Source organism: Heterocephalus glaber, unplaced genomic scaffold, assembly GCF_053883595.1.
Source record: "Heterocephalus glaber isolate CG9 unplaced genomic scaffold, H.glaber_assembly_v1.0 deba00001610, whole genome shotgun sequence".
NCBI lineage: Eukaryota > Metazoa > Chordata > Mammalia > Rodentia > Bathyergidae > Heterocephalus > Heterocephalus glaber.
Genome location: NW_028258381.1, coordinates 30374212 through 30389408, shown reverse-complemented (window position 1 = coordinate 30389408; position 15197 = coordinate 30374212). Strand labels below are relative to the sequence as shown.

Genomic DNA, 15197 nt, shown 5'->3' with positions numbered 1-15197 from the left:
ACAACGCTTTCAAGTCCACAAGGTCCTCCCTCCACTGCCCTGGCCAGGTACATGGGTCTTTAAACACTGCTGTGCTGTTAAAGTATACATAAGAATAGCTGGCATGTGAGAGCACTTTAGGATGCTTTCAAGTCATATTTTCAATATTATTGAAAAGCAAGTGGAAATTACTGTTTCAAATAATTTAATTGTAAAACATGTTGTTTTCCTCTTTGTTTGGAAAATGCATACAATCAGTAAAAGTATAAAGAAAGAGATAAACTATCCACCACAATAAGAAAAAAAGACTTAAAATTGGAATGATTCCTTTCATTTTGTTCCTTCTATCTATATAGACATTTATCCTTATGAAAGGTGCTGTATACTAATTCATACTTTATGAATTGTTTTGATTATTCTTATTTTATTATTCTCATTTTTATTTTTGTAAGTAAATCCTCTAAAATATCATTTCTAAAGTACATATATATTCTCTCATTTGTAAGAAACACAATTATTAGCCTTTTTTATTGTTGCTCATCATTGACTTATGTATTTATTTGTTTGTTTGTTTGTTTGTTTTTTAAGACAGAGTCTTGCTGCGCAGTCCAGGCTGGTCTTGAACTCCCTATGTAGCCCACGCTGGCCTTGAACTCATGGCAATCCTCCTGCCTCAGCCTTCCAAGTGTTGGGATTACAGGCATGCACCACCAAGCCCAGCTTCATCATTGACTTTATTACAATCTTTTCTAGGGATCATTTTTGAAAAGCTGATATAAATGTTTCTCTGGAGGTCTGTTTTTCTGAAGATTCAACATTGTTCAGGTACAAGAATCTGTACACTATGTGAGAAATTCCACATAAAGACCTGAACAAAAATATTTTGAGAACATTATGCAATGGTATCCATACATTCCTCTTAGAAATGATTATGGTTCAAAAATATTAGTATTCTCTAAGTAAAAACCTATTTGAAAACTTGAGGTGTTAATTTCCCAAGATACATCCTTTCCAGTATTAGAAAATTTAGAGACAGAGATATTTAACTAATCCTCCTTACTGTTTCAATCAGCCCATGTGAAACAGTTGGGCTTTCTGCACTTCTTATTTAACAAAGTATTTATTAAATCTTCTGACACCTACTGGGACCTTAGCCCATAGCAGGTCTTCTCTGGGCAGCCATACTGGATGCAGAACAGAATGTGCCCGTCAAAACATAGAAGTACATAAAGGGAATGAGGAGGAGTTCTGAACATATGTAAAATATCAACCTACATTTTATACTTTATTATTCATTTTGTACTATTTTTATCATGAATTCATATCTTTCTTTGAAATACATCTCTGAAATATTCTAAGAAGTCTTCTTTGGAACACACAAAAGGACTAGGAAACCATTGTTACTATTTTTTTCTTTGTGTCTATGTAACTTGAATTAAAGTGAACTAAATTATATTCTGCACCAGGCCCAGGCTACTTGGGGGGTGGGACAATTCTTCTCTAAACTCATATTGTTGAACAACCCTCTGATGACTAATGCCATTCTCCCATTTACCTCATGTTAATGTTCTCTATTAATGTGTGTTCAGATTGACCTTGAAGTCATTTTGTCCCTATAAGGGGACTTCAGGTTATTCAGTGTATGTCGTTCAGGTACACAGTTGAAGCAAGGGCTTCTACATCTTGGGGCTCCTGAAGCACATAGTTCCTGCCCATATCTACATCTAGCTATACCAATGTGTTCATGGACACAGGTCATGAGCCACGTGGTAACACTGAGAACATCAAACTCAAAGGCATCAGAATCCTTATATCAAATACCTGGAAAAAGCACAGATACTTGGTGGAATGTTCTGGATGATCTTGAGCTGCAGACCCTTCCTCCAGCGCAGGATCAGGGCAGTGACAGAAGGAGCAGTGTCTACACAGTCCTGACCACAAGGTTCCCAACTTCCACAGCAACTAATGCATTTCCTGTGTCCAATGCAGGGCACCTGGACACCCACTGTGTGGAGAGGAAGGTTGATGGCAGTCCCACATGTGTGAAGATGGGATTTTTTCTTTGCATTCATTAGCTGTGACCTTTGAAAGTGACCCAAGTTGGCTGTGGTTTAACTGCCCTCAGTTTCTCTTCTAACACCCTCACCACGCCTTTCACTGCCCCAATCAGTAGGGGCCCATTTGACTTTGAGCCTCTTCCAAGAATCAACCACATTTGAAAGAGCATGGAAGTAGAAGAGGCCTGAGAAAGTGAAGCCACACCAGCCACACCAGCACTGCCTAGCACCCACTGTGTCCCCTCCTCCCCAGGGTTCTGCTCTCTGCCGCTGAAGTTCAGTGTGAACCAGGTGCATGGGGAAGGAAGGTACCGAGGGGTTTGAACCCCCAGGGAACCCTGCCCCTGCCTGGCCTGTGACATCAGCCCCACAGAGCTCTGTGTGATGTGACCACTTCCTGTCTAGGGCCTGTGCATTTGCAGTGCTGAAATAGCTCCACTCTGCACTGAACAGGAATTGGTCTAAGGAGGTCTGATCAGTTCCCAAGAATCAAAGAGTTGCTCTCAGTTACACTTGATGTTTCTTCAGCCTGGGTGGTCTTGTTTTGTTTCCAAATGAGAATCTCTGCTTAGCATCCAAAAGAATCTGTTTCACAGCAACTGAAAAACACAACCAAACAAACCCTTTCTAATGCCAATGACATTGTCTTAATTCTAATACACATAAGTTTTTAACTTTGAAAGGGTTCATTAAAGAAAGCAGTAAAATACTAACTTATTTTATTACCCACCTTTGGTACTTTGAACATTTTGTTTCAAATCTTGCTACCCAGAAATGCAGAGACACAAAGGAAATGTGTGTCACACTTGTTAGTATTATTACTTAATAGAAAACATTGTCAAAGGGCATGAACAAATGTTGCAATGAAATATAAACAGACCTTATACATATAAACAGATGCTTGCCTTCACTCACAGGTAGAGTAAAGCAAAATAAATCCACACAGATCCTATTTTTCACTTGTCAGATTCACAAGTTGTGACATTTGATGGCCCGCTCGAGCCTGTACACACACTAGTAGAAAAGCATAATGAGGCCAAGGTGGCACTGTGTCTGCCAGCACACACATTGCTGGTGATGTAACACTCCTTACTTATGTCAGCATTTTCAGAGAATCAAATTAGGGGAAATAAATCAAGGATCTATTAGAGAAAGCTGACAAAATACAATATTTTATTTTTACCAGTGAACTATATTGCGGCTGTCTAAATATTTCAATGCACTAATTAAAAGAGCCTTTGGATTTATAAATAAGAAAAGTAGCCTAGATAATGTATATTGTATGAAACTTTTACATAAGAAGAGAAGATAGAAATACACACACATTCTACATGTATGTTTGTTTATCTCTTTTTACAAAAATTAAAATTAGAGTGTTTTGATTTTTGAACAACGTACATGTATCATCTAAAGTTTTTTTTTTAACTTTTAAAAAGGTTATTACGCACATTATATTTTAACACCACATCCTGATATCCATTTCTTTAAAGAATTTAAGTTTTTGGAATATATGCAAACACCCATCTTGTAGTACCCTTTATTTTATTATCCTCTTCTTTTTGACATTTGGGTAAATTTGTGGCTGTTGTACATTGTGCTACAGTGAGTGAACATCTTCACATGTGCATTTTAGAACATGCGCTCTGTTTCCTAAGTGAGCTGATGGCTTAGACTCTGAGAGCCCTGTCCAGGGTGGAACATGTCCCATGCCCGGGCACTGTGCTCTGTCAGTGATAATCCCTAGTGACTTGCCACCTGACTCAGCTGTGCTGGGGATCAGGCACTATTTCAGTCACTTGCTGGCCTCAACCCTGGCTGTGCATCTGAATTAATGAAAGAGCATTTTTAAGTCCCCACACCTGGCCTCTTAGTAGGACTGTACCTCAGTGATCCTCAGGGCTCCTAAGAGAAGAGGAAGAGCCACTGGTAGAATGGAAGGAGCAGGGTTTTTTATATTAGATTTAGAGTCATAAGGACTCTAGTGTTTGTTCAGTCCTGCACAGTAGGCATATTTAGCTGTGTGACTTATTATTTACTCTTGGGGATATTCACCATTGGGAATTTCTCTGTGTTCAGCATTGGGCATGTTTAACACTAGGGCCTACTCAATAGCTAGCATGGGGTGGGGGGATCTCTGGGACCTGGTTATCACGGTGACAGGAACATGTCTGTACTGTAGTGCAGTTGAAGGCTTTAGGAAGAACACAAACTCTCTTGCAGAATTCTTGATGCTTATAAGTGGTAGGTGTTGGCCCTTAATCAAACAAAACAAAAACCAAACGAATAACTGAGAACACAATGGAAACCATGATTCCAGTCACATACGTTTTCATGGCACATGAAAATGTTGAATGTCCAGCTTTAGTAGATTCATGTTGGTGTATCTCAGCTTGTATCTTATTACTCAGAATTTCCAATTGGCAATTGTGTAGGACTTTGGTTTATATAGTGTAGTAAATAAGCTATGATCAATTGTAGTCTGCTTGATAAACAAAGACTTCAAAACACTGGAGTCTATTAGAAAAAAAAGATCCAGAAGAGTAAAGGAGATACATAATGAGAAATTTTGAGAATTGTTACCTGTGTGTTTCCAATTTTGTTTAATAATTATGAACTATAATTTTCTTAATAATTATTCTCTTCTCATAGGTGGAATTGTATGGAGTCTGTTAGTGCCAAGCTAAAATAACTGTTGATACATGAATGTCTTCATTTGGAATTGGATAACCCTTTGTCACCTTTTCCCACAGAGCACCTGGCATGCCACCTGTTGGTCTGGGATTCATTTCATACACACACATGGTCTTGAGTCACAGAAGTCCTCTTGGTCTGCAGGAGGTCAGTGTGTAAAAGTCTTCCCAAGAAGAAAAGTTATGCTTTAGATTGGCCTAAAGCCTTATAATTAAAGAAGAGCTCAGAATCCAGGAGAGGATGTTCAGGGAGATAACAAGGCTGTTCATTTCACCAGCTCTGAGCTTAACGTGGAAGGAGAGTTTCCTAAAGAGTAACCTATTTTCACTAGAGAAGCAAATAGTGTAGACAGTAAGCACAGAATTCCTGAGCCAGGTAACTTGGCTTCCGATTCTAGCCCTGTTGTGTATTGGCTGTAATAGCCTTTGCAAAATTATTTAACCCTTACTGCCTTGGTTTCTCCTTCTATAGAACAGAGATAATTGACTGTATCTCATAGTGTACTTGTGAGAATTAAAGGATGTGAGACATCCTTGAACCAGTTCTGGTACACAGTGGTACCTCTGATTGCTATTAGTTTTTAAGGCTATATATTCCTATACTTTGCATAGGAATCTTAAATTATTTAATTTAAACACATTCTCCTAAAATGGATAAACATAGGCAACATGGAAATATGCCATAGATAACAATAAGGTGCTATCTCTATCGAAAAACTAAAAGTAAGTTTTTTGAATGTTTTCATGACAAAGAAATGAATATTTGAGGAGCTAGAATGCTCATCCTGATTTGAACATTGACAATGTAAGCATCAAATCATCACATGCAATTCTATCTAGATGCAAACATTTTATATATCATTTTTTAAAATGACATATGATGTAGCTAGTTCAGTGCACACCAAGTAACCAGGACTCTAACTAGCTGTGAAGTGTGGCTTCTGATCCTGGGTCTTCCATGCACACTATGTGGTTTCCCTGCACAGGGCCACTGTGCTGTTGTGAACAAGTCGAGGGCTGAGAAGGACACAAAACCCTCCTCTTGCCTCAAAAATACACCTGGGTACCTCAGGATGTCCCACAAAAGTGATTCTGAGGACCTCCAGCTCACTCTTTCTGTGGGAGGAGCTGGGTGTCAGAGCATCATACACATCGAGGGGGAGGTATTACCTCTCTTACTGTGTCTGAGGCTCATAGCAACCTCATTCCCTTCTCCCCAAGAGAGCAGACACATGTCAGTGACCCACACTCACAAAAGCAGGCAGACTGTCTGTTCTGTTTATAAATGCAAACAACTACAGTGATGCCAGAGTAGATCACAGTTGTATGTGAAGAGGAAAGACAAATGAGCAATTAGTGACAAGTCAGTGGCCTGATGGGTATATGTGAAAAAAACACAGACAAACTCCAAGTCCTTAAGGAAAATCTAATGGATTCTATGGAGGACAGAGAATGCCTTTAGGTTGGGACCGATCCAGATTTGTTGCTGTTGTGTTTTCCTAGTTTTAAAAAAAGTGGCTGAAGAGAAGACATATAATATAGGTTAAATTACACACACACACACACACACACACACACACACAAACACACACACATTATAGTTTTGGAGAGATCTGGCTTTAAATTATGACTATTAAATAGTAATCCCCAAGTGCAAGGTCCTGAGTTTGATCCCTGGTGCCAAAATAAAAGAAAATAGTAATCTCTTACTATTACCAATATATGAACTGTAGATAATTGTACCTATCTGGAAGCACCCTTACAAGGTCATGGATAGCCTGGTGCAGCAGGATCTCAGTCCCTGTTCCATGGCCCTCATTGTCTTGGCCCAGAAATAACAATGGAAAGTGTCATTGGTGCTTTTGCACATGTGTGATCAACTGCTTCTACAGTAGCATGGAGCACACAGCAGTGATGTTGAGGACTTGCTTGTGCCAACTGTTGTTAATTACCCAGTCCACGCAACTCCCAGGGAATACTAACTTCAGTTTCCAGCAACAAATTAAGGCATAGAGAAGTTAAACATCTGAGATCACCCAGATACTAAATTCCAGACCTGGAATTGAAACCTAGGACTTCTGGATCCACAGTCCATGTGCCTAGCGCCCTGTCATGCCACCTCTCTGGGGCTAGTGTCTCTCTCAGGGGAACATTGTGAGGATTAGGACACGGGATGCTGGGAAAACTAGTGGAGAGCTGAGCATACAGCAGGCAGCACACTGGATACTTCCCATGGCCACGGAATGTCTCAAACTAAATGAACCTGAACCCATAGACCTTGAAAACAACAGTGACATGGGCATCTTCATTTGTCAGTGGCTCCTCCTGGAGTCAGTTTCCCAAGAGACATAATCAGCATCCTAGGGACAGAAATGCAAATGTGGTGTAGGACCCTTGGTACCCATCAGCTCTGAAGTTCAGGCCTCAGTTTTCAGTGTTCTTACCTTGCTGTCAATTCAGTTTCATCAAATTGAAGAACTCATGACCCAAAGAACTGTTTTGATATTTTTTTTACTGTGTCTACTATGAAAAACAAAGCACATAATTCAACAGCAGAAAAAGTCATGTGGGTAGAATGGAGGCTTCCATGGTGACCTAGTTCAGGGGCACTGAGCACCTGACCAGCAGTGGTGACCTGTGCACACCGAGGCTGTGAGGACCTGGACCAGCTCGAAGGGCTGTGGGGACCATGGAAGGACCAGATTTGGGTGCTATGAGCTAAGCCTTGCTGTGATACGATGATGTTGGGAAACCTTCATGCAATAATGATGGAATGATGCACAGCTGGCCTTCAGGAGCCTGAGCCTAGCAAACCAGGCAGACCCTCAGCAGACGCTGCTGCAGACAGAAATGGTAGAGATGCCATGGGCCCATGTGCCTCCATCTGTCAGGTGCTCTTCCTGTCCCAGCAAACAACAGACCTTCTGTACAGACAAAAGGTGATGAAAGCCCCGTGGAGGGCACTCTTCAGCAGCAGCAGGAGGTAGGTATAGTAGGCAGAGGTGCTGGTGAGTTCCAGGCTCAGCAAACCTAAGAGAGGTCAGGTCATGAGTTTCAGCTACACATGTGACAGCATAGGACACACCATGGGGAGGTGTCACAGATTTCTGATGACCTGCACTGAAGTGACACCACCCACCACACCCAAAGGTCAACATCTGCCACTCCCACAAGGACCACCAAGGGCAAATTCAGCTTGCAACTTAATTTCATAACAATTTGGGATAAATTCACTTAGAACATTGTTCATATTTTTTTAAATGTTGCATTTCCAATGATAAATTTCAGTAGGGGTAAAAGAATGTGTGATAACTATATTGTAACATTTGTTCACCCCAATCACATTTCTAAGTAATAATCAGAGATAATATATATTAACCACTAGCCAAATCATATTGACAGCTTTGCATGTAAAGCTTTAATCTTAATTAATCCTTGTAACAACCTATAAAACAGAGGGAGTGATTTCTCCTCTAGTCTTCTATGAAAGCCAGTTGCTTAGCATGCTAATATGATGCCTAGAAGATGGTGGATTAATTTAAAAGTCTATTCTGGAATATATGGACATTCTGATTATTTTACTTTAAGCCAGGGAATTTCAAAGTTAAGATGATCAGGAAGAAAGAAATGGAATCACATGACATAAATCTTACCATTTTCACTTTTCAAGCAAGCTTCTGGGTCATAATTTGTGACTAGAAAAAATCAGAGCAAATACTCGTCAATTATCATTCCCTTTCGTTTGAAAGTATGTGTATGTAAACATATTTACATATGTACATTATCTATTGATAGTGACAATCATTAAAAATATGATCCTCACAATTCCAAAAGTAATTTTTCTCACTCCATGAATTTCAGTAGATATCATCCATATATTATAGATATTGAAGTTCATGAAGGACACGTTTTTGTTTTTGTTTTTCTTTTTTTGGTACCGGGAATCAAACTTGGGTCCTTGTGCTTGTGAGGCAGGCTGCAGAACCACTGAGCTAAATCCCCCGTCCTGGACACATTATTTTTATTAAAACTAGAATGTAAAGTTCAAGAAAACCTAGTTTTCCTCTGCATTGATAACTCCTGACACATTGTATGGCCCAAAGAAAGTAATCCACAAATGCATTTTTAATGGAAAAATGAACAAAATTGGTTACTTTATAAGTATCTAGAATGCAACAATTCTATCCTAGAGTGGGCATTTTTAAAGGAGTTTAATACAAAGAAATTTATCATCTAAGCAGAAGAAAGAGCCAGACCTTTGCAAGTCATACACATCAGCATTGTCCTGACTCATGCACATGATGTGGGGGAGATCAGGAATTTGTGGACATGACAACGTTTATATTAATGAAAACTAATGCCTATTCAGTGATCGTGGCTACACCAGACACTGTGTTTAATGCTGCACCTGCATTATTTTGTTTAATTTCCTAGTTCAACATAAATAAGCTGTACTATGGATAGCCCCATGTTATGAAGGAGGAAATAAAGTTTGATGAGTATAGATAATTTGCCAAGAGTCATAGCAGTGAACAGCACAGACAACCTTCAAAAGATGTTGTGGAGGATTAAAGGACACGGGGCATATGTAGAGTGTCCTATATAAAAATAATCTACAAAAATATAGAGAAAATAATCATAGGGAAACAACATAAAATCACTAGTGTGGACACTAAAAAAAAACTTCTCTTCTAGCATCTTAATTATTCTTAGCCAATGGGTCTTTTTATTACAGGAGCTGAGCATTTTAGTGCAGTTTTTTCAGGGCTAGGATAACCCAGGTCACCTTTCTAGTTCTCTGAATAAATATCGAGATGAGAGCTGTTTTTAATCTGTAGTTAAAAAGAAAAAAGTAAATAGCCACACAAAGATGAAAATCTTTTAAAAGCCGACAGAGAAACCAGAATCACAATGGTTGTTTTGGTTTATTTTTTTTTGCTGGAAGTTTTATTCTCTTTATGGACATAATTCTTCTCTGCCCTTTCACATATTCATGGAGATCTTTTATTGCTTGTGGAATAAGAAATGGACTGGAAGCCCAGGTTCTTTGGATAAGTCTCAGAGTGAAAATGTTAATATGCTCATGTTTGGATATCGAAGTATCTTCATAAATTGACTTTAGTAGTTCATAAATGTCTCTTTCTTCCTTCTGACGATGCTATTCGGTAAAAGATAAATGAAAATCCCTTATCACCAGGCATTACTTGAGGTAAAAAAAATACAGTTCCTGAAAATAAAACCTATATGCCTAAATTCTCTCTCTTAAGACTGATTACAAACTTGAACTCGATTAGTTTTATTTTTTTTCAATATTATTTTCCTTCACTATCACTTCGTGGATTTGTCTTTCCATTAGTTTATTTTAGCTTTTATAAAAAATTTAGGAAGCAGCATTAGAAAGACCCATTGGAGGACACCAGCAGAAGTGGCCTCAGCTTTGTTGCCCTGAGAAGCCCACATAAGATCTATGATTTAGAATTTAGAGCCAAGTAAATCATTATACAATTAGAACGTCACTCCAGTATGATAATTGTCATAGAACTTACTATACATTTTATTTTCCCCTGATCACAAGAAAATGTCTAAGAATAATTGGACACTCAGGCACATTGCTTATGTTAACCTTGCACTTTGCATACTTTCTCCCTCAGCTTCTGAGCAAAAGAAATAAAAAATAGGGACTCTTCTTGTTATCTTACTTTAGTTTGTTTTAGAAAATATTAAAAATATGTAGTAGCATAATTAAAACAAATCTATATAAATAATGCATTCATGCTATATTTTTGAAAACCAAAAATTTCACCGACATTATTTTATTTGTCCTTCCTCATAGCCCCAGGGAAAGCCAGACAACTGTTGAGACCTCACTGATCACTGTGAAAACAAAGGATCCCAGTGGATAAAATTGCACCTTAGAAGTCTGGATGGTTCACAGCAAAGGTCATACACACTTTAATTTGTTTGTGAGCCCCACAGGTTCAGGACTCCCCCAACCACAGGGAAAAGTATAACACAATGATTCTTTCTCAAAGCCCCTATGGAGCCACTGTATTAGTCTTTAACACTTGGGAGTTGACACCCACTGCCAGGTCCTCTGCATATCCAGCCCTCTAACTGTGTAGACATGCACCTCACTGTGTCAGACAGATTCCTTCTGGATATGGGGCTGAATCATGCACAACCTTAAGTAATTAGGAAGAGAGTATCCACTCTTCACTCCCACACCCACCATGGGACACTAACTAACTAGACTCTCCTAGACTATTCACCCACATTACCAGGTCTAGCGTAGGCCGGTGGTACAGGAAATATTTGTGCTTCTGCATTTAGCAAGGGCAAGAAATACATGCATCATGGAGAAGGGAAAGAGGTTCATATACGTTAGCCTCACCTGTGCTTAAATTATGAAATTTTACCAATAGTGACACATAATTAAAAATTGGAAAAACGCAAGGCCACCTAAAACTGCAGCAGCAAAAGTTGTTCTATATTTTGTTGACCTGGGATTAGGCTCTTTTGTCTGAGCACTATTTTGTTATTGTTTGTAGAATAAACTTCATCCATAGCAATATTGAAGTGGGTGGCATTGTTTGTCGAGCTGAAAATTCCTGAAAGATGCCTAATTGTTCTCACGCATAAAAGTCAAGGAAAGTCATCAAATGTGGAAACTCCTTTTAGCATTTAACATGTAGTAAGTTACATGTTTTCATGTCCATTGTTTCACTCAGTCCATATAACAATTCTAGGAGTAGCATAAATTCTCTGATACTGTCCCATAGAATAATTAATGGTAGAGGCTTTGGAGAACACAAAAAGAAAAGTACACATAAGCTTTCTCAGTCTCAGTTTCAATACCAAAATATTAAGATCACACAAAAGTTTTTATAATTGTTATAGGGCTCAAAAATATAGAATAATCCTGCTACAATTAAATTTAATGATATTTAGGAAAGATTTACCTGGGCTGATCAAAAAATATAGTGTGTGTTTAAAGAAAAAAAATTACAGTAAAAGATATATTGACATTAATCCCTCTTAAAATACTCCCTCTCACTTTGAACACACTTAACCCATCATTCTTGCCACTTTCTGAAGCAGGTCTGGAAGTCTTCTTTCGTGAGTATCATTAAGATTTATGATCAAAAATATGGTGAATGCTCCTGCCAAGTGCCATCCAATGGAAAGATAGGCTTACAAAAGCACTACCATGTATTTTCATCCACCTTATTTACTAGATCTGGCAACATGGTACTTCTGGCTTGTCCCCAGAGTCAAAGTGACCACGAAAAGTTAATGTTTTGAATCACAACATCCAGGCAGCCATGATTGTGCAGCTAGACACTCAGGATTTCCAGGCTTGCTTTAGAAAGAGACAAGAACTATGAGGTAAGTGTGTTTGAGGGGGATTAATGGTAATGTGTCTTTTAATGTAATAATTTTATTGAAATTTAAACTTTCACTGTATTTTGTGATCTCACTTCATATATTTGTTTTCATTAATACTTGATAGGTGATACTCCCTTTCAAATAAGTTTTCTGGAAAGTTGTAATTACATTTATATACACATACCTTCCTTTATTGGAGGAAAGACAATCTCCTGATCAGCTCTTCCTTTATTATTCTCATGTTTGACAATAAATTTGTGCTCTTTAGTCACTGAGTCTCCAGTCACAGTTAACCAGCTAAATTTCATGTAGGTGTCATAAATCTTCACTGTATCTCCCTGCCAGGATACCAGAATCCCATCATTATCTTTTTCCTTCCAGAACACCTTAACATCTTCAGGGAAAAATTTCTCCAGGAGAAAAAGATATGTCCCAGCCTCGTAGATATTTGTTTCAGCCACTGAAGGAAGAAACATAAAGGGCTTGGGGGAAATGTTGTCATCAAACACTTTATCTGTGGAGGAAATGCAACATCAGTGAAGAGAATTATTACAAAAACACAAGCCCTGTGTGGTTTGTGAGTACTGTACCTAGTTCACAGTAATAGGAAGATAAGCTGCCATTGGCCTGTCATCTACCATCTGTTTCATGACACTGATTATTTTTCCTACTTTATAGACAAGAAAAGAAGATCAATAAGTTAAACAAATTGCCAAAATAAGCACTATTAAATAGCATAGACTACAACAAACACCTTGCCTTTGTCCTTTCTCCACATGTCAAGATGGGGTATGACTATGAACTTTAAAACCCAGGTTTCCAATATTCATGAACCCATTCATTTTTTTTACACCATCCTCTTTTTTCCCACAATGGAATGGATTGTGTTTTCATAGTATATGTCAGAGGAAAGGGAGGAGACCAGGTCACTTCATAATCTCTACAGAGAGAATCTGAGGTTCCTTCTAAAGTGCTTCTCTTTCCCGTCCTTTGTCATTTGGGCTTTCTGGCCAAGTAACTCATGTTCTCATGCTCTGTCTGCAATTCTGTGCAACTCACTCTGCACCAGAATGCACCCTAAATATCTTACTTCTCATAGCTGTAAATGTCAGGAGGAAGATTTTGATTTTTTTAGTAATAATATGCACTGACTTCTTTTAATGGGTATCTACTCTCATGTGTAGTTACAGTCTATCCAGTTGACCTCTGAGCTTCAATGTGGATCCCACATCCATTTCTAAAGTTCCTGAAGTTCTCCTAGTTAATCTCTATCATTATACAAAATCTCACTTTTTCATTTGAACTACTCCAGCATTTTGGATCTGGCAGTAATTAAAGTTGCACTTCCTATATGTGCACCCATGTTCATAGCAGCGCAGTTTGTAATAGCTAAAACTTGGAAACAGCCCAAATGCCCAGCAACTGGAGACTGGATAAAGAAAATGTGGGGTTTTTTTATAAAATGGAGTATTACTCAGCCATAAAAAATGAGAAATTTATAGCTAAGTGGATGCACATTGAGGCAATACTCTTAAGTGAAATAAATAGGACACACATGTGTAAATACACTCTTAAGTGAAATAAATAGGACACACCTGTGTAAATACTGAATAGTTTCTCTGGTATGAGAAACTGAAAGTGTAAATAAAGACTAAATGTATAATAGGTCATGTGAAATAGGAAGAAAAGGGGCAAAGGGGAAGGAAGTGGGAGGGCTAAGGGAAAGGATAGAAGGGAATGGGATTAATATGAGAAAATGGAAAAGTAGGAACAAAATCTTTGTAAATAGGGAGGGCTGGAGGGGTTGAAGGGAGGGCTGGGCAAAGGTGAAAAACAAGAACCAAGAGAGACTATGTAAAGGTGCAAATTTCCAATGATGAATGTCATTATATTGTATACCTAAAATGTACCAATTATTAGAATGAATAATCAATAATGTAAAATAGGAAGAAAAGGTCCAAAGGGGTAGGGGTAGTGGGAGGCACAGGGGAAAGGAAAGAAGAGAAAGGAAAAAATGCTGAGAAATCGAAAAAATGGAAATAAAGTCTTTGTAAATAGGGAAGGGTGGAGGGCGTCAAGGGAGGGCTAGGAATGGGGAAGAAATAAGAACCAAGATGCATTATATAAAGGTACAATTCCCAATGAGGAATGTAATTGTGTTGTATACCTACAATGTACCAATAAAAGAATTTAATACAAAAAATAAATAAATAAATAAATAAATAAATAAATAAAGTTGCACTTCCAAATTATTTGCAAAGTCTTGAGTTCAGAAACAAAATAGCAACACTGCCACACCTTCTATTAAAAAGTTTACTTATTTTCAGAACTGTTCTTATGTTAATCTAATCAAGTAATATGTTTATCAAAATTTTGCTTTGCTTTAGAAAGTGTTCACCAAAAGCATGTTTTATTTTGATATTTCATTTGAAATTCAACATCACTAAGGATTCACTAGAGATGTGTTTTTTATTTCATAGTTGTTTTAATATGAATTGACCTTATTAAGCAGAGAATCCACACATAACTGCATATCTATATTTTGAATCTCACTGTCACTTCCAAAATTAATTAGTATGTACCTTATTAGTGTATGGAGCTTGGTCATTCTCTTCATTTTAAACTACTGATATATATGTGTGTGTGTGTGTTTGTGTGTATGTATATATATATACATATATATATGTATGTATATATATATACATATATATATGTATATATATTTTCTTCACAGTTCCAGAATTCCTTGCAAACAGAATGCCAAAATATAAAGTACAGCATCATCTGTTTATAAAGACCTAGCAAGTGTCTCTTAACTGGTTATCAATTTATATTTAATGTAATGCCTGAAATTATAAATGTGGAATTCTTTCTAATTGGATTTCCAATTGAAATTTGAATGTTTTGCCAATATTCTCTTTGGGTTAATTTGAAGTACATATAATCATGCAATAGTTAATTTCTTATGAAAATTAAAGAATTGGATTTCTCAAATAAGACGGAAAGGAAAAAAATTCCTGATTATTTCTGCGTGTTGTAGTAAAATTTCTGAGTTTCATACAGAATCATTAAGCATACAAAATTA

At 37.7% G+C, this 15197-nt stretch overlaps 1 protein-coding gene and 1 gene segment (V, D, J or C); both read right to left on the bottom strand.

Moving 5' to 3' along the window:
• The window catches only part of LOC110348246 (uncharacterized), a 143795-nt gene that overhangs the window by 92964 nt on the left and 35634 nt on the right, over positions 1-15197 (bottom strand). The gene's annotated exons all lie outside the window — the stretch shown is intronic.
• LOC147822676 (T-cell receptor gamma chain C region C10.5-like) overlaps positions 7222-15197 on the bottom strand; it is a 29252-nt gene continuing 21276 nt past the window's right edge. Inside the window, 3 exon segments of the C gene segment in view lie at positions 7222-7756; positions 8380-8421; positions 12297-12626. Of these exon segments, the coding sequence occupies positions 7614-7756; positions 8380-8421; positions 12297-12626 (515 nt within the window).